Below are 25308 nucleotides of genomic sequence, written 5' to 3'. Positions count from 1 at the left end.
CAAAAAAGAGAAAGCAAGAAAAATTTGCATTTGCCACCATTTAAGGTGTCTAATAAACCAACTCCTTTTAGGTTGGAAAACGAAAGAGTAAAGAACTCAACATTTAGCCAAAACCAGTTTGGCTCAGTGGATAGAGCGTCGGCCTGTGGACTGAAAGGTCCCAGGTTAGATTTCGGTCAAGGGCATGTACCTTGGTTGCGGGCACGTTCCCAGTAGGGGGTGTGCAAGAGGCAGCTGATCGATGATTCTCTCTCATCGATGTTTCTAACTCTCTATCCCTCTCTCTTCCTCTCTGTAAAAAATATATAAAAAAAAAAAAAAAAAAAAAAAAAAACATTTAAGCTGCCTTTTCCAAAGAATTGTATTTCAGTGTACCAAATAGTCCCAGTTGATGAAAAAGAACTCTGTTCAATCAATGCAGAAGCAATGACAGAAATAGAAAAATCATAGTTTTATAATCCCTCATGAAGTTACTGATTCGGGTAAAAATTACCAAGTGGTGCACAATAGGAGAGTGAATGATAGAGAAACGAACATTCATATTCGTGCCAAAGTAATATCATAGAGAATACTGTATTTTCACAAAGGGAAAATGTAACTTCACAATGGAAGGATCAGGCTAGCATCACCTTAATCTAGTGATCAATGTGAGCATCACTAACAGTGAGGTAGGCAGGGTTTCTGTATCTCTTCCAATGGTACAACACGAAACACGAATCACTTATGATGAATTCCTTTTTTGTTTCTCACTGCTAAATTGCCCTTCAAAAGGCTTTATCGATTTACAGTTCTACTAACAGTCTATTACTGCTTGCTTCCCTGCATCTTCATCAACGCTGGATAACATTAGTCTTTAAGATTTTTGCCAATCTGGAGGGAGTAAAAACATTTTAAAAAGCAAATTCTTGATAAATTACTGAGTTTGTACCTTTTTCCAGATGCTTATTTGCAATTAACATTCCCTCTTTTGTGAATTATTTATTTGTAATTTGTGCACTTCTCAATTAGCTTATTGGAGTTTTAATTATTCAGTTTGCAGGTGTCCTTTTTTTTTTTTTTAATCCTCACCCAAGGATATTTTTTCATTGATCTTTTAGAGCAGTGTTTCCCAACCTTCTCTCATGATGAGAATCACCTGGTGGAGTTGTTAAAACACAGATTCCTGAATCCCAACTAAGAAGTGCTAAACTAGAATTTTTGGGAACATATAGGTAAAATTGCATACCTAACTTAGTGCTCTGTATATAAAATCTGTCTTAGAGCACTAGTTAAGTATACAATTTTACCTATATGTTCCCAAAAATTCTAGTTTAGCACTTCTTAGTTGGGATTCAGGAATCTGTGTTTTAACAACTCCACCAGGTGATTCTCATCATGAGAGAAGGTTGGGAAACACTGTTTTAGAGAGAGTGAGAAAGAAGGAAAAACAAACACACATCAATTTGTTGCCTCCTGCATGAGCCCTAATGGGGGCCAAGGGAGGGGAGGAGCCTGCAATCCAGGTACCTGCCCTTGACCGGAATTGAACCTGGGACTCTTGGGTCCCTAGGCCAACGCTCTACCCACTGAGCAAAACCGGCTAGAGCTGCAGGTGTTCTTATAGAAATTATGGATATTAAAGTCTATGGCCTCGACTTTATTTAAAGTTTATTTCCTGTGTGAAGTATTGGAGGAGAGCCACCCTTCTATCAAGCTTTATGTTCCTGTATAGAAGGAGATCTGCCTTTCCATGTGGAAATATCCTGGCCTCTTGCCCTACTTTCCGGGTCTTCCCCAAGGGAAGGAGAACAACTCGACTTATTGATAACTTTGGCCAAAACACTCAGCTCAGTCCCATCCTCTGTCCTCTCAGTGAAAAGGCACTCATCCTTCTCTGTTCCTCCATGCCATGAGTGTTACAGGGATAAGCCCTCACAGGCTGGCCTCGGGGGTGAAATATCAGCAAACCTGCTTCCCTAGTGGACCCCAACCATGTGGTCCAAAGTTGTGGCGGTAATAAGAGTGATATTTATATTTCCATCTGCTACATTCCTGTGTCTATTTCTTAATAGGTTCTTGTGTCAGAGTCCAAACAGAAAACAGAAGGCACATTCAAATTAGAATAATTCAGGAGACTTAATAAAGGGACAATTTATGAAGGTGTGGGCAGAGTATAGGAGAGATAAGCAGGATAGTGCAGCAACCTATGGGTAGTACAGCAGAGCTTTTACCACTCCTAGGCCTAAAAGGGTTAATGGGATGGGGGCATGGCTACTGAAATCCAGAAGACGATCCTGCAGAGCCAGCTGCCCTCAGATGAGGGACACAGGCAGCTTGAGTCAGCCTTCAGGGAGGAAGCCAGAGAAATAAATACCCTGATGGTTCTCTTCTTTCCCTCTGGCACCAAGAATATAAACTTCCAGCTACATAAACGTATTATAGTTTCTTTCCAAATCCTAATGGCTTAGAATACTAGGAGCATTGTGCCCTCTGCTGTTGAGAATTGGGACCTACATGCCACTTCCAGCTCTGCCTCCTGAAGTTTTATAAATCACATGAAAGGGGACAAGGGCCTTCGAAACTATTTTATATGCGTTGCTCAGCTGAAGAAACTAGGCTTAAAGATCAAGTGACTTTGTCACAAGTCAGAAGCAGAGCTGGAACTTTTAATTAATTTTGCAATTTAGTTTATGTGGTCTAAGAAATTTTAAAGAGATGCTTCCGTTCTTCACCTTGTATAGGAGAGAAAGATCCATTAGATGAGTAAGTCAAGTACAAAAAAAGCAAAACAAAACATTCTTTAAATAAAGTTTATTGTGACAAAAATAACAATCTGGACTTTAAAACTCAAAAATCAAGTTCACATACAGAAAAGCCTATGAGAACATTACATCTGGTAGACACAGTTTTAGTGGCAATTTTGAAGCCACAGGGATAAGGGGGACAGAGCACCTACTATGTGCCTGGCACCATGCAGGTGCTTTCCACAGATCACTCATCATCCTCCCAGTCACTCTCTGGGGCACCTTCATTATGCCAGTATTACAATAAGAATGTTAAAGCTCAAAAAGGTCAGATAACTAGACCAAGGTAACATCCTATATAATTAAAGGGTAATATGCAAATCAACTAAACAACGGAAGGACCAGTCACTATGACGCACACTGTGGGTTCCAAACAGAAATGAAAATTCTATGAAATCAAAATACTGTCTGCTCTACTACTACAGAAGAGGTGGAGATACCCTGCCCTGGAAAACACTGACATGTTCCGGTAAATCAAGAAGTAACATGTTTTGTCAACTAAGAGTACAATGTTTCATCAGATAAAGATTCCGGTATCACCTGCTAACTAAACAACTCCAAAAAGCACCACATGTTCAAAAATTTCCGACTTTTGTGCCACTAGAATTACCTGGTTTCAACATAAGCTCCCAAATTAGAGAAGTGCCACTGTTATGAAACACATAAATATTACATCATAAAAGTTTGGCCATCAGAGGGCGCTGTAGTATAAGAAATAAAGTAGAGATTTAAATAGATTCGTAGTATTTTAGAACAGGAAGGGAACTTAGATATTCAGTCCAAGCTCTTAAATAAAAAAACTGAGATCTAGAAATGCCAATTATTTTAAATCTTTCTTTTTAAAATAAAGATATATTCATATCATTCAAATATGGCATTCATCATCATTTTTAAAGTCAGGGATTAAAATTTATCCTGTTAGGAATCAGGATAGTGGTTATCCTTGCAGGGGGAAAGTGACTCTTAAAAAAAAGAAGGGATTCTGAAGTTAAGATAGTGCATTTTTCAATATGTATAATAAGATAATTAACAAATAGCTTTGAGATGAAGAGAGAAACCAAGATGGCGACATAGGTAAATGCCTAACTGCAGCCTCATACAACAATTTCAAAAAAATACAACTAAAATACAAAATGGACATTATCCAGACTAACTGGAAATTCTACAACTAGAAGGAAAGAGAAAACCAGAAGAAAAATCAGAGGAGCTGTAAAAGCCTAAGGTACGGAGACACGGTGTATGCGGGGAGAGGAAGGAGCCGGAGAGGAGGGGGAGGCTGAGTGTCTGGCTGGCGTTCCCTAGCGGGAAGGAGATAAAAGCTCTGGACTGCGCTGAACCCCAGTTCCGACAGCACTGAACCCCAGTTCTGGGCGAGACCCTGGGGACCCAGGCTCATATGAGGGGAGTCTGAGATACAAGGCGGAAACTCAGGGGAGCAGCAAAAGGCAGTCCCGGAGGCGCGCACATTTCGCGCAGAGGACGGACTGTTGACTCTGTTGCTAGATTGCCCTAGCGGGAAGGAGACAAAGGCTCCAGACTGTGCTGAGGCCAAGTTCCAACTGCACTGAACCTCAGTTCTGGCGAAACCTTGGGGTTCTGGCGAAACCTTGGGGACCCAGGCTCATACGGAGGGAGTCTGAACTATAAGGTGGAAACTCAGGGGAGCGGCGAAAGGCTGTCCCAGAGGCACGCACATTGTGAGCAGAGAACAGACTGTTGACTTAAGCCAAGGCTGTAGGCTACACCCTGAAACTCCGCCCCATCCAAGCTGAGCATAGAGGCTTTTGAAATTTTCCAAGTCTAGTCGAATAAGGCTGTCTCCTGGCATTGACACAGCTGATCCTCACAGCCAATTGGCCTGGAGATCAGTTCCTCCCAGTGATACCAGCAACAATCAAGACTTAACTACAACAAGGCTATACACACAGTTCACAAAAGGGGGCACCAAGAGAGTCCACCTCAGGTAACTGGGAGGCTGACCCATTGAACCATATAGGACACCTTAGCACACAAAGCCACCCTACCAACTCAGGGAAGCAGCGAAAATGCCGAGATAAGGAAACAGTACACAAACGAAAGAAATGGAGGACAAAAAGCGACTGGATATAGAGTTCAAAACCACGCTTATAAGGTTTTTCAAGAATTTCCTAGAAAAGGCAGATAAAATAAACGAGACCTATGAGGATATGAAAAGGGATCAAATAAAATTAATAAGGGGTCAACTAGAAATAAAGAATACAATGTCTGAAATAAAAAATATTATACAGAGTCCTAAAAACAGAATGGAAGATCGCAAGAATCAAGTCAAAGATTTGGAACATAAAAAGCCAGAAGACACTCCTTGGCAGAAGCAAGAAGACAAGAGAATCCAGAAAGTTGAAGATAATGTAAGAAACCTCTGGGACAACTTCAAGAGAGCCAACATCAGAATTATGGGGGTCCCAGAAGATGAGAGAGAGCAAGATACCGAAAACATACTGGAAGAAATAGTGACAGAAAACTTCCCCCACCTGGGGAAAGAAATAGACTTACAAGTCCAGGAAGCACACAGAACCCCAAACAAAAGGAATCCAAACAGGACCACACCAAGACACATCATAATTAAAATTCCAAGAGCAAAAGACAAAGAGAGAATATTAAAAGCAGCAAGAAAAAAGCAGGTAGTTACCTATAAAGGAGCACCCATACAATTGTCAGCTGACTTCTCAACAGAAACCATGCAGGCCAGATGGGAATGGCAAGAAATATTCAAGGTGATGAACCTACAGCCAAAAATACTCTACCCAGCAAAGCTATCACTCAGAATCAAAGGCCAGATAAAGAGCTTCACAAATAAAAAAAAAAAAGCTAAAGGAGTTCATCACCGCCAAACCAGAATTATATGAATTGCTGAAGGGGGTTCTTTAGGAAGAAGAAGAAAATAAAGATTAAAAATTATGAACAACAAATACGTAACTATCAATAAGTGAATCTAAAAACCAAGGGAATTTAAAAAATCTAATGAGCAATATTAACTGGTGAATATAATAGAATCAGAGGTATGGAAGGGGAGTGAACTGACGATTCTCAGGGAAAAGGGGAGTGGTAGGGTGCGGGAAGAGACTAAACATAAACTGTGCACCTATGGATGAGGACAATGGGGGGTGGAAAAGAGCAGAGGGTGAGGTGGGAACCTGGTGGAGGGGAGCAATAGAGGGGGAGGAAATGAGGAACATTTGTAATAATATGAACAATAAAGATTTTTTTTAAATAGCTTTGTTACTATTTAAGCTTTCCTTTAAGATATATTTCAGCCCTAACTGGTTTGACTCAGTGGACAGAGCTTCAACCTGTGGACTCAAGGATCTCAGGTTCGATTCTGGGTTCAATTCCAGTCAAGAACATGTACCTTGGTTGTGGGCACATACCGTGTAGGTAGTGTGCAAGAGGCAGCTGATCAACGTCTCTTTCTCATCCATGTTTCTAACTCTATCCCTTTTCCTTCCTCTCTGTGGAAAAAAAGCAATAAAGTATATTTTTAAAAAGATATATTTAATATTTTAAGATTTCTTTTATAATATACATATGGTGTCTAGATTTATATTTCACTATAGTCAACCGTAAATTATATTGCTCCAAGTTGCATCTATATTAAATGTTTCTTTCATTTAAAAACTATGTATTGAGTACCCTTAAGTGACAGACATTAAGGAAAGAGAACTGAGTAAGATATAGTTCTATCTCTCAAGGTTTGAATCTAACAAAAGGAATGAACATATTAATAGACAATTGCATGATGGTATGTTTAGGTTCAATATATACAAAGTGCTGTGGAAGCTAAGTAGAAGGGGTTACCATCCTGCCTGAGGAGGTGACATCTGAGCTGAACCCTGACAAGAAACAAAATTTTTTTCAGGTACAGAAGAGAATTTTAAGCAAAGGGAGCATGATTAACAGTGAAGAACAAAAATAGAAGCTGTTGCCGAAACCGGTTTGGCTCAGTGGATAGAGCGTGGGCCTGTGCACTGAAAGGTCCCAGGTTCAATTCCGGTCAAGGGCAGGTACCTTGGTTGCGGGCACATTCTCAGTGGGGGGTGTGCAAGAGGCAGCTGATCGATGATTCTCTCTCATCGATGTTTCTAACTCTCTATCTCTCTTCCTTCCTCTCTGTACAAAATCAATAAAATATATATTTTTTTAAAAAAACAGAAGCTGTTGTTTTATGGCAGGAGGTATATACGAGTAGTTTATGAAGGAAAGATTAGATTCATCACGCTGCCACTAGATGTAGATGTGAAAATCTTCCAATAAAGAGAAACCTAACTGAAATCTGAAATTGCCTCTCTAAATAAACCAACAGTGAATAAAATCAGTCCATTAAAAATTAAAGCCTAATGAGGCCAAGGAGACCAGAATAATGTCTGGCAAATTAGTAGATCAGTGAATATGTAGAGAATGAATGACTGTATGCATACAACTTAGCTCTGCAAAATTGGTATAAAAATAGACCAAACCCAGCTTCAAAGAACAGCATGACTCAAAATAATGAGAATGGAGATCAAAGTTCCCAAGATCAAGTTTGTGAGGTTCTTTTATTGTGTGGGTCTGCTATTGGCTGTGGAAGAGTTGCAGAATGCTGTAGTTGGATGTGCCTTTTGCCCAGTGACATATCACATGCCTGAGGGAGAATCCAAGCATAAAATCTAAAACTAGTTCATAACAGTTTAGCCTTTGCTGAGGAAGCAGAAACTGCATGCCCTCTGCTGGAGTTAGAAATGAGAAGATAAGTAACTACACATTAATATGGACAAAAGGTCAGAATCTGGGTGGAGGGTCAGGAAAGGGTTAATCAGCATTTTACTAAAATATATAACCTGAAGTATACCAGATCTTATGACAGTATTAGTCACAGTTTTCAGGGCTGAAAGGATTTAAAGCTGAGCTCTCAGCCAGTGCAGTTATTTAAACTGAATAGCAACCTCTTGTAAAATGTATATCATAACAGCCCATTTAGCAACATACTCGAGTTCAATAAACCTAAATATGCTGCATAATGTTGATTTGATCAATATTTAAAATACACTTTTTCAACAGCTGAGTTTCATGAAGAAGGAAGAAACCTGAGAAGGGTATAATGGCCAAGGACAATAAAGGACTAGAGGGAATAGTTGAGACTATAAGTGAGAGGGGGATTCCATGATGCAGAGAGATTATGAGGTGGCAGAAAGGAATGGGGTCCATAGCACAGATGGAGGGATCTGACTTGGACAGGCTATTCTGTGGAAAATGACCTGGAGAAAGATGATAAAGAAAGGGAGAAAGTGTAAACAAAAGGCTACTAAAAGGTTCAGGTGAGAGCTGATGATAAGACTAATAAATAAGCCAGGTTTCAAACCCAAGTCTCTTCAATTGCTACATATACAACCATAAACAATGTTCACTTTCCAAAATTATACAGTCTGGAAATATCACAATGAAAAAGGACCCAATGTATGACATCAGCAGCATTCACATAATAGCAATCAACAAAAATAAGTCTTTGAACAGCTGTAACAACCTTTACCACCCTCTTATAACTGATTCTGCCTGTCACTGTGGGCATTTTAAGAGAAAAAGCCCCTCTACACTGGTGAGAGAGTCCCAAGACCATCAGGTTCCCCCTAACATTTAATGGAAGTTAACGAAGTAGATTCAATTTCCACTCTTTTCTTTTAAATACTATTTAAAGAAACTTTACAAAATGAGAATCTAATAGTTCTGAAACTTTAGTCCCTGCTTCCCTCTGGTGAGATAAGACAACAGGATCACAATCTTGACCTAGTTCCCTCTGTTAAATTAATAAACTACTTTTTTAATTAAAAAAAAAGTATTACATACAAACAAGGTATTACAACATAATGCAAAAATGCATCTCCTCCTTTTGCACAGAGGACCTGCTATGATTCACACTGGAAGAACCACTGAAACAAAACTACAGCATTCTCTTTTTAGAGATTGCTTTTAAAAAGAATTATTCTTTTTACACTAATAACTGATTTTAGAAACTTTAAGGTCTGAAAAATTAAATTTTACAAAATCTCCATATGAAGAGTATCCACAAAAGGAAGCAACTGAAAAAAGTAGCTGCCTAAGCTTTTTCCTCTTGGGGAACTCCAACATCAAATGTCTGGTTATGGTTTCACTATGCAATGGCCTCTAGAGGCGTTTATCATCAACTCTATAGACTACTCATTGTCTTCAGCATTTATCCGGCCTGAATTATAGGGCACTATAAAAAAAGATAAAGGAAGGGAAAAGGATATCCTCAGCTAAAACCAAAAAGCTCAGAACAATAGCAGCAAGTTCAAACAGAACAAAGTTGCTTCTTTGATTACTTTCAGGGGCTTTTGCCACCACGTCACCATCCTGTGTAGCAACTTCCCAGAGATAATAGGATGTAGAGAGAAATGTAGAGAGCATGAATAGGATTTTGCAAGAGTCAGTGATTAAAGTCATTCATTCATTCATTTATTCAAATATTTCTTGAGTGTCTACCTTGGGATAAAGGCTAGAAATACAACAGTGAACAAGTTGAATATGGTCACTGCCCTCCCAGTACTACCTATATACATAAAAACGTAAGCATCCATCTGACAGATAGCTATGATGCACACTGACCAACACAGGAGCTACCATGACGTGCACTGGCCATTTAAAAAGAAATGGCACCACAGACCTGGTGCAGACAAACCAGCACTTGGCTTCCCCCAAGTGGGACCCAGGCCCCGCCACCACACTGGAGCAACAGCCCACTAAATTGCAGCCAACATTGCCAAGATGCTTTCACACAAAATATGACCCACAGCCCAGCCCAGCCCAGCCCAGAAACAGTTGCTGTGGGTGCCAGGTAATGATGTCACATAGCAAAGCCCAGCTTCTTCTCCCTAGCGACTAGCCTCCTTGGAGTTTTTTTAGCCCAGGAACTCTACCTACTTTACAGCCAGGTGCAAACATTTTATAGTTTAACCAAATGTCTGTGAAGCATTTTCATGTGCCTCATCTCATTTGATCCTCACAGAAGTCCTACAGTAGGTAGATAGGAGACTCTGTAGAATCCTATTTTATTTTCATTAGCCGGAAAATGGAGATTTAGAAAGTTTAGAAATTTGACCCAACTGAAAAAAAGTAAGAAATGGCGGACCTTGAAAATGACTTCAGGTTTTCTCACTGTGCAGAATATAGTCCAACCCTGCTACGGTTAAATATTTCACCCTTTATTCTCCCTGCATGATCTACTACAATAATAATCTGCTTTGTGTTGATATTTACTGCTGTGTAGCTGGCAATTACCTGAAAGAGAAGTTGGCATGCTTCACTGGGCTGAAAAAGATTAGCTAAATCAGAAAGCAGGTCTAATTAAGCAAGTTTATCTATATATATAAAGCTCTCACTGGCACCAATCACATGCGTGTGCTTCCATCTGTCATTGTCAATTGTGAATTTGGTTGACACTTCTATTATAGAGAAAGAGTGAATAGCAATATTAAAATATTTCTTCTAATTTAATTTCCTTTCATTGTGCACAAATCTGTGTACCAGGATACTCGTAGTCTAATAAAAGAGACAATAAACAAGCAAATCTATATATATAAAAGCCTAAGCGACTGTTATGACCATACAACCAGAACAATCCGTCGACCAGTCACTATGATGCTCTGTGATTTTTAGAATAAGTGAAAAGGAGACAGGGGGAGAGAGAAGGAGAACTCAATCTGAGAGAGATACATCAATCCACTGCCTCCTGCATACTGCCCCAACCAGGGCCAGGGATTGAACCTGCAACCCAGGTATGTGCTCGTGACCAAGAATTGAACATGCAACCTTTTGGTGTGCAGGCTAATGCTCTAACCAATTAGCTCACCTGTCAGGGCTCTTTTTTTATTTTTAACACGAGAACATTTATTTATCAATAGAAAATCACAGAGGTATAAGAAATAATTCATAGAAGAATCAGGATTAGGAAACAAGTAATTGCGGCAAAGGAACGGCCCTTGGATCTTAGAAGTAAGGAAGATAATGATGACACACCTAGGGGAATAGAGTGGAGAAAGGGGGAGAGGAAAGGCTCAGGCATGCTCCCAGAAGAGAGAACACCCTGGGTTTTCCATCCTAAGGGTTTTAAGAGCAGAGACTTTAGGGGAGGTCGCAGAGGAAGATATTAATAGAATATTCAGCAGCTTTTCAGGTATGTCCTTTCAGGGTTGGGTTCTCCATTGAATGACTGGTTGGCACCAGGGTAGGGGTTCATTACTCAATGCAGCTGGTCCTGAGGTCATGTGATACATCACTCGTCTGGTTTTGCTGCTTTTATGGGCCTTGAGATGAAATACAACTGAGGTCTAGATATTATCTCTAGGTAGGAAAGGTCAGGGGTCCAAACCGCATGAACAGTGATAATATTTGTTATGCATTTCTTAACAGAAGGGAACAAGGAAGCACTAAACAGGCCAGACAACTTAAAGATCAAATATGTATTTAAAGAATAAAACATTGCAGGAAGAACAAGAGGAAAGAGTAAAAAGACGTATATATTTGGCTGGGGTGTGAAGTGAAGAAACAAGATCACCTGGAAACAGAGACTATAGGTAAATAAATGACTATAAATTCATATTAAGTAAATATTAATGTGACTGCAAAAAGCCCTTCTGGAAACCATAACCCATACTTTGCGGCAAATAACTCCCCTGGCATCTCAGTCAATATTCATTTCACCATGTTACACTCACATTCTTCAGAGATGGACTAAAGCACTGGGAGCATATAAGTAACAGCAATAGGCTTTTGCACTTAACATCTGCGATAAGAGAGGACATGCATGATAATGCAGTGCCATCCCTTCATCTCAGCTCCACATGTTCAGAGCTTGGTGCTGTGGTCTCCCACATCCACACATGAAATCCCAGGTTGCTATCCTTGAGGAGATTACAGGGAAGTGCTCAGCAAATATGAATTCCTTCTCTTTTAAGGTGTGGTCATTTTATGGGAATATTTGAGATCTTGCTTCCTGACGTATTTTGTCAGTTTGGCTTAAATAAACTCTTAAATCTTTTCAAAAAATAAATAAAGTGAGGTCATTTTTTAGAAAATAGACTACATAAAAAGGCAAACAAAAGTCTGTTTTAGTTTGTTGGGGCTGTACTGGTCATTGTCATTAAAGCCAACTGTTCAAGAGAAAGAAAATATCAAACACCAAAGTCACCACCACTGCTTTCCAAAATTATTGTATGAGCTGCTCCCTTAAAGGAAAAGGCCATTAGTGCTCAGGAAGTGCAGAGGTTTCCGACAGTTTTAACAGACAGTGTCTGCAGTGTGACCCTTGGCTCAAACTGCATAAAAATAAAAATTCACTGACAAATAATAACAAGTACTTCCTCACTTTCCTATCTGCTGCATCAGAGCCATTGTTTGGGCTGTCGTTCCTTGGATAAATCACAAGGATACTGGCCAAACATGCTAGTTATACAGCATCAGGTAAACTTACCAAATGCAAATTACGTCAAGGCTTAAATACACATATGCACACACAGACTAAAATTTAACCAGTACCAAGGGGATCTTTCAAAAACTTTGGGTTTGTTTTTTTTTTTTTGGTGTGTGTGTGTGTGTGTGTGTGTGTGTGTCTTCCTTCTGAAAACCACAAACATTCTGTGATACAGTGAAAAGAGAAGGGTATTTGAAGAGAGATCTGAGTTTGAGGGTCAATTATCCCATCTATTAGATCTATTTAAACTTGAAGTTACTCCATGTCTTTGGTTTGTTTTCTTGTATGTACAATGAAAACAGTAATAACTATCCCAGAGGGGTCCTGTGATGATGAAGTTGGATAATACATGTGTGCAAGTGTCCAGCAAGGGCCTGAAAGAGAAAGCTTGATGTATTACTAATATATTTTTGAAGCATATTATAATGCACCTCCCAAGTGTGAAATCATTGCCAAACTCACATGCAAACATATACAATAATATTATATTTTAATATTGTCATCTATACAAAAGAAATTATGACATAAACTTTAAAAATTTGCTCGGAAAGTTCACTTTAAAAACCATGACCTTGCAAAGTAAAAAAATAAAATAAAATGGCACCCATCTTGGAGCTGATGACAGGGCAGTGACTTGGTGACAGTGGGGACCTCTCTTACACACCCAATATGATGTGTCCTGGTATGTGATATGCTTTGCTTTTGACCTACTGTCCAGTTACTAATGCTGTGACAGTGCAATATACTATGCATACAAATTCATCACTGTAGAAATTACATAGCTCTGAGGAAAGGTACATATGGCAGAAATAAAACCTAAGTGCTTTGGATATTCTATTTATAAAATAATTTTAAAACAATTTGTGATAACACTTTGATCACTTCATAACCTGGAGATTATAAATCTACATCTCATGGACTACTTATTTTCTCTTACATAGCAGAATAATATCATTACAATCATGGTTCAACAACCAGGTCTCTGATTATAAAAGTTAAAGGGATTAAGCTTAAAATTTCAATCTAATGTCCTTTAAAATTATAATACTTTATTAAACAGAAGAATAGTGCTATTATTCTATAAATAGTTTTAAAAGATGAGACAAATATCCAGGCTCTTAAAGAAAACAAAATATCTACACAAAGTCATTGAATTTGATTTACTAATCCAAGGGATGGTAGTCTTTCAAAAGCAGAGTGCCAAACAGGTGACCTCTGTCCCTTTGAATTTCTGAACAGGAGGTGGGATATGTAAGCACCTCTATAAATGAAGTGAAAGATGAATATATGGCAGCATAGATTAGGGACATTTACATGAATTCTTATTAACTTATTCTAAGCCAATTGTTGTACACAGACTGTTGTACATAGGGAAAGCTTAAGATGAAGGATGTGCTAATGGAATTAAGGTAAACTACCCTGAGTAAGCTTAAGGGAACAAAGTTCTAAAGTAGTAAAATCACTCCTGCCTCACCAATTTAGTCTCCTTTATTCCCTTGGAGAGTGCCTTTTTGATCATCAAAGGACATCTCTTAACAACTTTTGCTCTACAATGTACAGAGCCACCTCAAAATATCTAAGTCTGTTTTATCTGAGGTTTCATAGTCCCTTTTGACTGTGAACATAGTTGCCATTCATTAAAAGCTCTTCTTTCCATAACACAAAGCTAAAGTGAGAACAAAATTCTGTTTTTTAAACTTTTTTTTCCCTTCTCTCCAAAATTACCCAACCTGGTGTTGAAAGACAATTGAGATTCCTCAACTTTATTATTGTCTAATCTGTATTTCCTTAATAAATGTGACTTCCATGACTATCTTAAAATCAGGACATGAGTTACAAAACTTCTATCTCAAATATATGGCTAGTACAGAGGCAACATGGAGCAAAAGCTCTAATGTCAACAGAGCTGTTTAAATCCTGGTGCTATCACCATCACTTATTCGCTATGTGATTATGGATATATGATTTCATCTCTGATCCCTTTATCCCTCTGTAAAACAACTAGAGGCCCAATGCATGAGATTCATGCAAGGAGCTCGGCCGTTACAGACCCTTGCATCCTTGGCCAGCTCTCGAGGCAATGGCTTAGTCCGGAAAGTTGTCCGGACTGTCGTTCTGCTATTTGGTTTAACTAGCATATTAGCTCTTTATAGTATAGGATGTAGTACCTCCCTGAAGAAAAAATATACTGAGCATTTATGCAGTACCTGCCACAAGATGAATGCATCTATTCTGCTCAACGTGTGCAGCATGTTCTGCCCCATTAACCCATATGAGTACTTCAACACCAAGATATGTTCTTAGAGTGAATGAAGGCTTCAGAGAAGGAATAGCCATACCACAAGAATGCAAACGGAAAAAGTGACAATACTAACCTCAGTGTTGAGGGCTTCAGCCTCCTTCCTCATCTCTGGTCTGCTGTCTGTCTTACTGACCTCCTTTCAGTTCCTCCAACATGACCTGTTCTTTACTAACTCATGATCTTATATGTGATATACCCTCTATCTGGAAAGAAATGTCAGTTATCTCCCTTCTCCTGATTAACTCCTGCTCAGCTTTCTGGTTTCTGCTTTAACACCACTACTGCCTAGCAGATTCCCTAATACCCAAAACTGAGGACTCTATTGTAGATCCCACCACAAACTATTTCCTTAAAGCACTATCCCTATCCTTTTTCCCACTAAACTGTAACTTTGATGAAAGCTGTCTTTGTTTTAACACAGCTATTAACACAATATACAGCACATAGGAAGAGTTTGATAAACATTTATTAAATAAATATATAACTATGCTGCTTTACTATAGAAATGTATATCACACCTGCTGTAATAGAGTGATACTTCATTTTATTATATAGCAAAATTACAGAACAGGTCAGAGAAAGCTCCTAAAGAAATCTGACAAAACAAATCTGCCTTTTACTAACCCATATGGGTAGTTCTCACAATATGAGCAGCAAGAAAAAGAACATGATGACTTCTCCAGTTGCAGGACCACAGGGCAACTTGGAATTGACATGTACATAATAGGTAGTAAGGATTTACAAATATATGTAGTGAATCGGCCTCTGTTTGCAAATAAAAAACCAAAATCATAAAAACAACTGCCTTTACTTTTGCTCTCTAAAAAATTGGGCAGAACACAATTACCACAGAAGTAGCCTTTAAGGAGACATTCTTCCCAATGTGTTCATTCTTCATCCTTCTCTTAACCCTCACTCACACACAAAACAAATAAACATAGGAACTGTAGAGCACTCCCTCCAATGACTCTTTCTTTGTAGATATTTTAAGAAGAGTCAGTACAGACAAGTAGCCACAGCTTCCAGATCATCAAAATAAGAGAATGAAAACAAGCCGCACTATTTTTATTTGCATGACTTTCTATCTTATTCCCTAAAGGAATAAGACAGTTGGGAATCAAGTTTTCATATTCTTTCCTTACACACACACCCTCCTTACCTCAATGTGTAGGGAAGCAGGAAAGGGAAGAGGGGAAAAGATATAGATTCAATAAACATTCATGAAGATGATACTCTTAAGTAAAACAATGTGCAGTATACTATGGAGAAGTATGTATACTTACAAGAGTATCCTTTTAAAGGGGATTAAAGCAAGGATACAAAAGGTTTTAACATAAGACCTGTACCAAAAAGGAAGGATAAAGAAAGATCTTATCCAGGGGTCCTCAAACTTTTTAAAGTGGGGGCCAGATCACGGTCCCTCAGAGAGCTGGAGGGCCGGACTATATGAACTACTAATCCCTACTGTAACACCTTGGCTGCGCTCACTGCCCAAAAAACCTGGCGGGCAGGATCAGACTCCTCTGCGGGCCGCATGTGGCCCGAGGGCCGTAGTTTGAAGACCCCTGATCTTATCAATCACATACTTTTCAGGAGATTAAGAAATGGCTCCAAGAGATCATGCTCCCCAGAATATGTCATCAGTTTGGCTCAAATAAACTCATTAATAAAAAAAGAAAAAAGAAGTAGCCACAGGAAGCAGAGTCTGAGATGAGATTAAGAAGGGAAGAGCATGAGAGAGGCATTCCAGGCAAAGGGAACAATGTGGGCTAAAGCAGAGAAAAAACAAAGGAAGGGACATGTGTGCAGAATAGATTAGCAAACTGAAAAGGTGGGTTGGGGCTATAGGGTGGAAGGTCTTGAATGTTACTGGACTTTGTTCTCTTTTTTTTTTTTTTTTTTTTTCCAGGATTTTCTTCTTAATAAAGCAAACAATAAGGAACCATTGCAAGTTCTGAGCAGAAGAATGGTTTGCCTAGAGGAGAGCTGATTTCTGACCCATGGAGACTATAGTGGAAGGAGAGCTACAGGTAGCAAGGAGGACCTGTTAAGACTCATCACACCTTCCCCCAGGTTCACTTTCCCTCATTCCTTGAAGATTTTATCTCCTGTTCACTGTCACTCCAACATAAAGCCATTCAAAATTCTTAGTGATTTCAATTTCCTAGCCTTTTAGTTCCTTTTTATCCTCTGCTCCAATGACCTCATCTTCCACCTACTTAAGTCACTCCCCATGGTTAAACCCTAGATTTTGTCACTCCCAGTAACTGTAATCCCACCATACACTTAATTGCAAACATTCTACTACTTCCCCATATCTTTTCATCTCATTCCCTTTACTACTATGATTCCTTAAATCCTTCCACCTCATATATTAGTACCAATAATCCACCTTTTCCCTGTCCCTTACCTCGTCTTCAAACCTTCTTTACTCAGCTTAAATTCCATGGCCCATGAGCATAATCATTCTCTTGCATATATCCCTCAGTACCCATGTCTCTTTCTCATTTTGTTTTAGTCGTTTTGTGAAACAAAGGGCAAACTGGATAAAAAGAACTCTCCACCAACTTCATACCCATACTCAAGAAACTGAATGTAGCTAGAGAAACATACAGCCATGTCAAATGGCTAACTTTCATGAGACTTCAAGGCAGCCCAGCAATCAAATTCTATATCTCTAGTCCATTTACAGCCTTCTCTAATACAGGAGTATTTACGCTCTCTTTCCTCTTTACTGTCCTCATGCCCTACTACTCTCTCCCATGGCTATGTCTCTCCAGTCATACTAACTTCCTTGAAGTTGCTCCTGCCTAGCACACACCAACCTCAGGGGTTTTTTTACTTGCTCTTCCTCATACCTTAAATGTTCTTCCCCCAGTGCCTAGAATAGTGCATAGCACACAGTTGGTCATTTAATAAAAACTGAGTAAATAAGCTTGGAAACACATTGTACAATCAATTTTCTATTTTGCTTTTTTTATTTACCACCAATTCATGACAATTTACCTACACTGTCATATATACTTCAAATCCATTCTTTTTATCAGACTAATATATTCCATTTATAGATAGACCACAAATCATCTACAATCTAGAAATGAGAAATCAGAACATTTGCTAGTGGGAAATTTTGGGTATTTCTTCCTTTGATCTTTCTGAACTTCAGTAGTTTCATCTCTAAAAATTAGGATAATATCAACCACACAGGAGCATTGTAGAGATTGAATGTGCAATATAACTATCTATACAGAGACAGTTTTATTACAACTACTTAGATGTCAATTGAATGAAATATCCTAAATTAAAATGGAACTCATAATATTGTTCTTAATGACTTGATCAAAACACTTCCTCTCTATTAACCTCACTTATAACATCTTTTTTTAAAAAGTAATTGTGATAATTGAAAGCAAACATGTAAAAGGGCTTAGCATAGTATCTGGCCCAGATTTAAAAATCAATAAATGTTCATTTACTCATTGTCATAAATAAAAACTAGGATTTTTCTTAAATTGTGAAGCATAAGAAGAAAATTTTTTATAAATCTCCCAATAATATCTGGACTTCCAATGCAGAATTTGACTTTTTTTTTTTTTGTTATTGATTTTGTACAGAGAGGAAGGGAGAGAGATAGAAACATCGATGAGAGAGAGTCATCGATCAGCTGCCTCTTGCACACCCCCTACTGGGGATATGCCCACAACCAAGGTACATGCCCTTGACCGGAATCGAACCCAGGACCTTTCAGTCCCCAAGCTGACGCTCTATTCATTGAGCCAAACCGGTTTTGGCCAGAATTTGACTTTTTGTTGAACAATTAACAAATACTTACAAAGCATGCTTGAGATTTTTTTATAAAAACCTGTATCAATTTTGTATCTTTTATTATTTAAAAAAAGACAGGTAAAACAATTATTTTAATTACTAAATAACCATATTAATAAATAAATTACTTTGTCATATATATATATAGATATATATAGAGATATATATGAGGTCAGTGAATTATGATTATGATAGGAGCAAGAAAACATTAAGTAGATCAGCCTCACTTCAGGAATATTCTTTGAAGAAATCTGTAAGTTGCTGCCATATATTAGTATATGCCTATACATTACAAATTTATCAGTGCTTTTCCATATTTTTCAGATACAAGTTTGAGTATATGCTACAGGAATAGTCAACAAATACAATGTAAGGTTCTCAAGATGTACTAATCGTCCTGCCTTGTTGTATAAGTCCTCCCTAAGAACTAGCCCAGTATCAGACATGTAAAAGGACTGGATGAATCCTGTGTAGGTGGATAGGTGGTTAAGTGACTAATTGAGTTTGTTGTTCCTTCTTGGCACTCCAAAGTCGGTACCTTTTGTCTCCCACCCTGTGATTAGATGCAGTAATAGAACCTGTTCTGGCCAATGAATTGTGAAGAGAATTAACATGTGTGTCATTTTCATACTGGAGCATTTATATGCTGGCATAAGTTCTTCTAGGTTCTTTTTCCATTGCTACAATGATTATGAGAGCATATATTGAGAGAAAGTTTCTATCAGTCCCTCAGCCTCCAAAAGAATATAATGAGCAGAAGCCTCTGCCCATCCCAATGAAAATACAGTATGAATCAAATTTCTGTTTGGGTAAGTCGTAAAAATTTTGGAGTTTTGTTACAGGAATATAACCTAGCCTATTCTGACTTATGCAATAACCGAGGTAATGGTATTTATTTTAGAACTAGAAATTTGTGGGAGTTTATTTTTAAAAAAAAACTGTACAGTTTAGCAATTTATCATGAACATGTAAATTAATCTCTATATGATAGCTCTCACCTACAAAATAGGGCAATAATATCTACTTCATAGAGCAATAATATCTACTTCATTAATTAAGTGAATGTCTATTAAGTATTTAGCAGAATACTTAGGACATATAAAGCTTTCAATAAATGGTAGCATATTATTATTAATGCATTAGATATTTATGTACTGCATATTTTACTTTACTCTTCCACTTCTTACTCCTTATTCATTTTAATTCAAAAAAAATATTTATTAAGAATTAATATATAGAGGGCACTATGCAAAACATTAGGAATGAAGACAAGTAAGATAAGACATATCATCAGTGATTCTTTTTTTTTAAATATATTTTATTGATTTTTTACAGAGAGGAAGGGAGAAGGATAGAGAGTTAGAAACATCAATGAGAGAGAAACATCGATCAGCTGCCTCCTGCACACTCCCTACTGTGGATGTGCCCGCAACCAAGGTACATGCCCTTGGCCAGAATCGCACCTGGGACCCTTCAGTCTGCAGGCTGATGCTCTATCCACTGAGCCAAACCGGTTTCAGCTTCAGTGATTCTTCTTACCTACAATTTTCTTTCTTCTCCAATTCACTCATAAACAAGCAAACTTTAAAATCATAAACAAAAATACATGTTCTGAGTTATAAATATTGTCATTGGCAGAGTTAATTTAAAAAAACAAAAACAAAAAACAACCAAACACTTAACATTATATGAGTCTGGATTTTATTCAATATTGAGATGGAAATTTTTGTTTAGGTCTGATTTACCAAATGCAATCAATAATAGGGCAAAAAATAGACTTGTGCCCACATCCCTACTGCTCCTAATACAGTGCCCTATAGAGGCCCACAATGAACAGAATTACAGGCATCAGAGATCAGCCAATCCAATCCTCTTTCCTTGTGTTAGTATAGTGAGATCTAGAGTTAAGCAACTTGCCCAAGGTCATAACATGAGCTAATACCAGAACCCAAACTTTGAAAATGCTTTAAGTGCCTAAAGCACGAAGTCCCTATAATATGCCAACAGATATAAACATAATAATGCAAAACCTAAAATTAATTTTTACTGAAAGTGCATTTTAGCACTAACTGGTAAAATATTCAAAATTCAGATATCAGAAAGACAATGTGAAAAAGTACCTGCAAAAACTTAAAAGGATACGTTATCATATTTTCTACCCTATAATTTACTAAATTCAAAATAACATAGAAAAAAATAGTTTCATATGCCTTTATGTATCAGTCTTGTGAGGAAGAAAATTATTTTAAACAAGGAAACAAGTCAATTTCCATGCCTTATTTACAAGTGTACTAAGTTATAACCCCCTGGTATGTACTATTGATATATTTGTAACATAAAAGAATTCACATAGATTTTCATATTTTTCAGAGTAGTAATTATTTTAGATCATGAAAAGGGATGACTTAAGTATTTTATTCTGAGTGGAGAGGGAGTAAGTTAAAGCCATGTACATTAAGAAACTACAAGATAGGTCCTGGCTGGGTAGCTCAGTTGGTTAGAGCATTGTCCCGATATGCCAAGGTTGTGGGTTTGATCTTGGAATCAACCAATGAATGCATAAATAAGTGGAACAACAAAACTCTATCTCACTCACTCTCTCAAAACAAAAAAACAAAAAAAAGCAAAAAACTATGAGAAAAATAATATTTACCATTCATTGAGTGTTTATTAAATGATATAAACTGTGCTAAATAAGAACTTTACACATATCAGCTCATTTCACAACAAATGGGTAGAATGGGTAATATAATTATCTCCATTTTGCTGATTATAAAAATGGAAGCTCAGACTAATTTATCTAAAGTTATTCAGGTAGTGGTAAAAACAGAATTCATTCTCAAACCCATATGGTATTCAAGTTCTATCAAATCCTGACCCTCCATAATTTAAATCAAGGTTAATTCATCATTTCTATGGGGTGGACTACATGATTTCTATGACCCTTTCTGACAATGATTCTGTGAGCAAAAACAGAAATCAGTTCAGAATTCATATAATATCTGTGACACTATACTCTAGGTCAGTAGTCGGCAAACCATAGCTCGAGAGCCACATCCAGCTCTTTGGCCCCTTTAGTGTGTCTCTTCCACAAAATACCACGGCCTGGGCGAGTCTATTTTGGAGAAGTGGCATTAGAATCAGTTTAAGTTTAATTATTTTGGCTCACAAAAGAAATTTCAATCGTTGTACTGTTGATTTTTGGCTCTGTTGACTAATGAGTTTTGCCGACCATTGCTCTAGGTCTAAAGAGAAGGCGATCAATAGATAAACCAATAATAAGACAAGAAGCGAGGGGGGGGGGAATAAGAAGACAAGAGCAATAGGCTTTTCCAAGGGGTCTGACATAGATACATTTTACTAACCATCTCTGCCACTGACACAAGAGTAGGAAAGGGGAACTATAATAGAAAATGAAAGGAGAACTGTATCAAGCCCACTGTTATGGCCTCACAGCAGACAAGGAGGAAGCTGTGGAGAGGCCTACAAGTGGCCATGAGCTCAATGCTGGGCTAAGTTGCAGCGTTCTAACATAAATACGGGTCAGTAATTAAAGAGTAACAGTTGAGTATAGGTGACTAACCACTAGGTTTCTAGAATAGGTATTTCCACAACTGGCAGGCATTTGGATCAATCTGAAATGTGTAATACTATGGAGAGTGTACTTTTAGGACAGGATGGGTGAGGAGCACTACTCTATTAAGTTCCGTAAGTTCCTACCATGGTTCCAGGCACTGTGCATATGCTTTCATGTGTTAAGTCTCATAACAACCTTGGTAGATGTGATGGTTAATTTTACATGTCAACTTGGCTGGGCCACAGTGTCAAGCATTATTCTGAATGTTTCTATGAAAGTGTTTTTTGGTTGGAATTAACATTTCAATCAGAGAATCAGATTTTTAAGTAAAGCAGATTTACCCTTCATGATATAGGTGGGATTCATTCAATCATGTAAAAGCCTAAATATCACAAAAGACTGACCTACCCTGAGCAAGAAGGAAGTCTGCAAGCATACTTCCTTTAGACTCAAACTGCAACTCTTCCTCGGCTCTCCCTGAAAATTTTGGACTTTCCAAACCTCCACAATCATATGAGCCATTTGCTTAAAATAATCAATCTCTCTTTGTGGAGCGTCTCTCTCTCTCTCTCTCTCTCTGTTCTGTTTCTCTAGAGAACCCTGATTAATAGATATTGCTCTTTATGTCATCACTCATGAAAATGACAGCCTAATAGAACCCATTCTCTCTCTTTTTTTAAAATATATTTTTATTGATTGCAGAGAAAGGTAAGGGAGAGATAGAAACATCAATAATGATAGAATTATTAATTAGCTGCCTCCTGCACAATCCCTACTTGGAATCCACCCACATGCCCTGACCAGGAATCCAACAGTGACCTCCTGGTTCAACCACTGAGCCATGCCTACAAGGTGGACCCATTTTCTTTCCCCACAATATCACACAGTAAAATGCCCTCAGGACTCACATTCCAGTCTGAGGGGCTAGTGTGGGAGGTAGAGGGTAGTGAGAAGCAGGAAAACCTTGTAACCACAAGCCACACATCCCAAGGAGTCTTTTACAACACATGTACCCAAGAGCCTTGATGTGCCCAAGTGATGAACTATTCTCTGTCTGCTCTCCTGATTCACTTATTTTGAGTAAAAGAAATGAAATAACCCTCCTAGATCAACATTCCAAGACTTTGAAAGAAGAGGCAGGGACTACAAATATGTTCAGTCGTATGGAGAATGAGGAAGATTAAAAACTCTTAATAAAAGGACTACAAAATCAACTTTGAGCTGAGCATACAATGACAAGCTGGCGTTTTAGGTTAAATATTAGAGACTAGAGGCCCTATGCACAAAACTCCCTAGCAGCCCTGGCTTTCTCCGGAAAGTTGTCAGGACAGTGGTCCTAAAGGATTGTCCAGAGGTTGTTCTGTTGTTCGGTCTAATTAGCATATTAGCTCTTTATTACATAGGATCATCGAATAAGATATTGGAAATGTATTTTTAAGGACAACTTTGTGATAAAGGTTGACTGCTACAGCGGAAGAGGGAGCAGAGTTGTCATTAAATAAGTTGGATTTTGTGGGATTCAAGGAAATTTGAATGAGAGCATCCTCAGAGAGAAGGACTCGAAGTGACTGTCGTGGTCAATTACAGAAGAGTATGGAGCCAGGGCTAAGAGTAAACTATTGGTAAAGGGAGGACAGATTTTAAACAGAACTGGGCTTAGGGCCACCCTAGAGAAAACATGATCCGGAGATGGGACAAGTCATAGGCATTGGGGGCCCCGAAATTCCCCCAATGGGTGGGCACCGTCCGGTGCCTGGGGTCTCGTCGGTTTGGCGGGAGACCACCGGGAAGCCCCAGTCCTTTCATGGCCCCTTACCCAGCCTTACCTTCTGTTCCATGTAGCGAATCGAGTACTTCATGACTATAGAGGCGCGTGATGTAAAGCTGGTGGACAAGTGCAGGTTGCTGAGGGCCTTTAGTCTTGGCGGCAAGGGGATGGCGAGCCCGGGCATCAGGAAAGCCAGGAGTAGAAGCCGGACGAGGCGCCCCATGACTCGGGCTGGAGGCTGCAGTGCGGGCGGGAGGTGGACCAGCTGATGCGCGTAGCCAGAGCGGAGCCCAGCCCGCAGCTCCGCCCGCCACCAATCGGCTCCTCCCCCGGGAAACCCAAAGTCGCCAGGCCCCTCTGCAACCCGGCCAACCCGGGTCACACCGCCCCCGCCCCGAGGGCGCCACACATTTTATTTCCTTCTCGTGCCACCTCCTCTTTAGAGTCCACCCTCCTTTCGGGGACACTACAAACCTGTCCTCATCTCCCCAGGGTCCCAAACTACCTGACTATATCGCCCCCTTTCCAACTGCTCACCCTACATTCTCGCCTTATCGTCACCTCCTACCCTGTCCGTCTTACTGACATTGCCACACCGCTTGCCCTCCCTAAATCCGATATACCGGTAATACTAACAGCTACCGTGACTGTTCGATGTAGTGAATCGAGTACTTCGTGACTATAGAGGGGCGTGATGTAAAGCTGGTGGACAAGTGCAGGTTGCTGAGGATCGTTCACTACCTGTCACTGTGTCAAGTGAGCAATAAGCTCACACACACACACACACACACACACACACACACACACACACACACACCATCTCCTCTAACTCAACCATCACGGAAATCTTTGCGTGCGTACTGATCTGTTGACTGTTGATCCCATTTATACAAACGGGTTCAGGCAGGTGCGGGGCTTGCCCTGGGTCCCTCCGAAGTGGAGCCCGGCTTCTCAGACCGCTCCGCCGGGCTCCCCGATTTCACCTCGTCAGTCAGTCAGTCCAACCACCTCCCGCGGGGCCCTATCGGGGGGGTCAACCCGAACCCCCGCGCAGCCCACACCACCCACCCCTTCCGAGAGGTCGCCGGGGGCCCACAGAGCCCCCGAATCCCGCTGGGTCCTGGTCCCTTCTTCCGTGTATGCCCCTCTCCCGCCTCCCGCTGCCACCCGTTTCGGTCCCCAGCCTCGGGCTGTGCCATCCCCTCGGGCACAGACCCCTTCGGACTTCGGGGCTCCACCAACCCCTTCTCCGCCCAGCCTTCACCCTGCGGCAGCCGCCACGCCGAAGCCCAGTCCGAAGGGCGGCTCCGCCCCTTCTCCCTCCTCCCGCCCTCCTCCCCCGCGGCAATCCCCCCGCCCAGGCGGCCCCGCCGCGCCCACGCCCCCTTCACAGGCAGTACCACTGCCCCGCCGGCCGGGGAAAAACTCGTCAAACCTGCCTCCACTCCCAGTTGGACGAAAATGGTCGCTCCCAAACGTTCACAGCATATCCTGGTTCGTCTCCACCCTCGGCGCGGCGCCGCCTTCTGATTGGCTCCCAGGAGCCACGGCGGG

The 25308-nt window shown here is 39.8% G+C and overlaps 1 protein-coding gene across 4 annotated transcripts in view; it reads right to left on the bottom strand.

The window, feature by feature from the left end:
- Positions 1-25278, bottom strand: part of PRCP (prolylcarboxypeptidase) — a 62661-nt gene extending 37383 nt beyond the window's left edge. Inside the window, exons 1-2 of one of the 4 annotated variants that reach the window (XM_084895279.1) lie at positions 25194-25278; positions 23813-23992 (exon numbers count right to left, since the gene is read on the bottom strand). In XM_084895279.1, coding sequence (XP_084751405.1) covers positions 23813-23977 — 165 coding nt within the window. In that variant the 5' untranslated portion in view covers positions 23978-23992; positions 25194-25278. Of the gene's footprint in view, positions 1-23812; positions 23993-24969; positions 25056-25154 lie in introns of those variants that run through there. The other 3 variants (XM_084895277.1, XM_084895280.1, XM_084895278.1) reach the window with 3 other exon arrangements.
- Between the last annotated feature and the right edge of the window lie 30 nt (positions 25279-25308).

This window comes from Pipistrellus hanaki (assembly GCF_964339955.1).
Source record: "Pipistrellus hanaki genome assembly, chromosome: 9".
NCBI lineage: Eukaryota > Metazoa > Chordata > Mammalia > Chiroptera > Vespertilionidae > Pipistrellus > Pipistrellus hanaki.
Note: the sequence above shows the minus strand (reverse complement) of the source record. Positions and strands in the feature narration are given on the sequence as shown.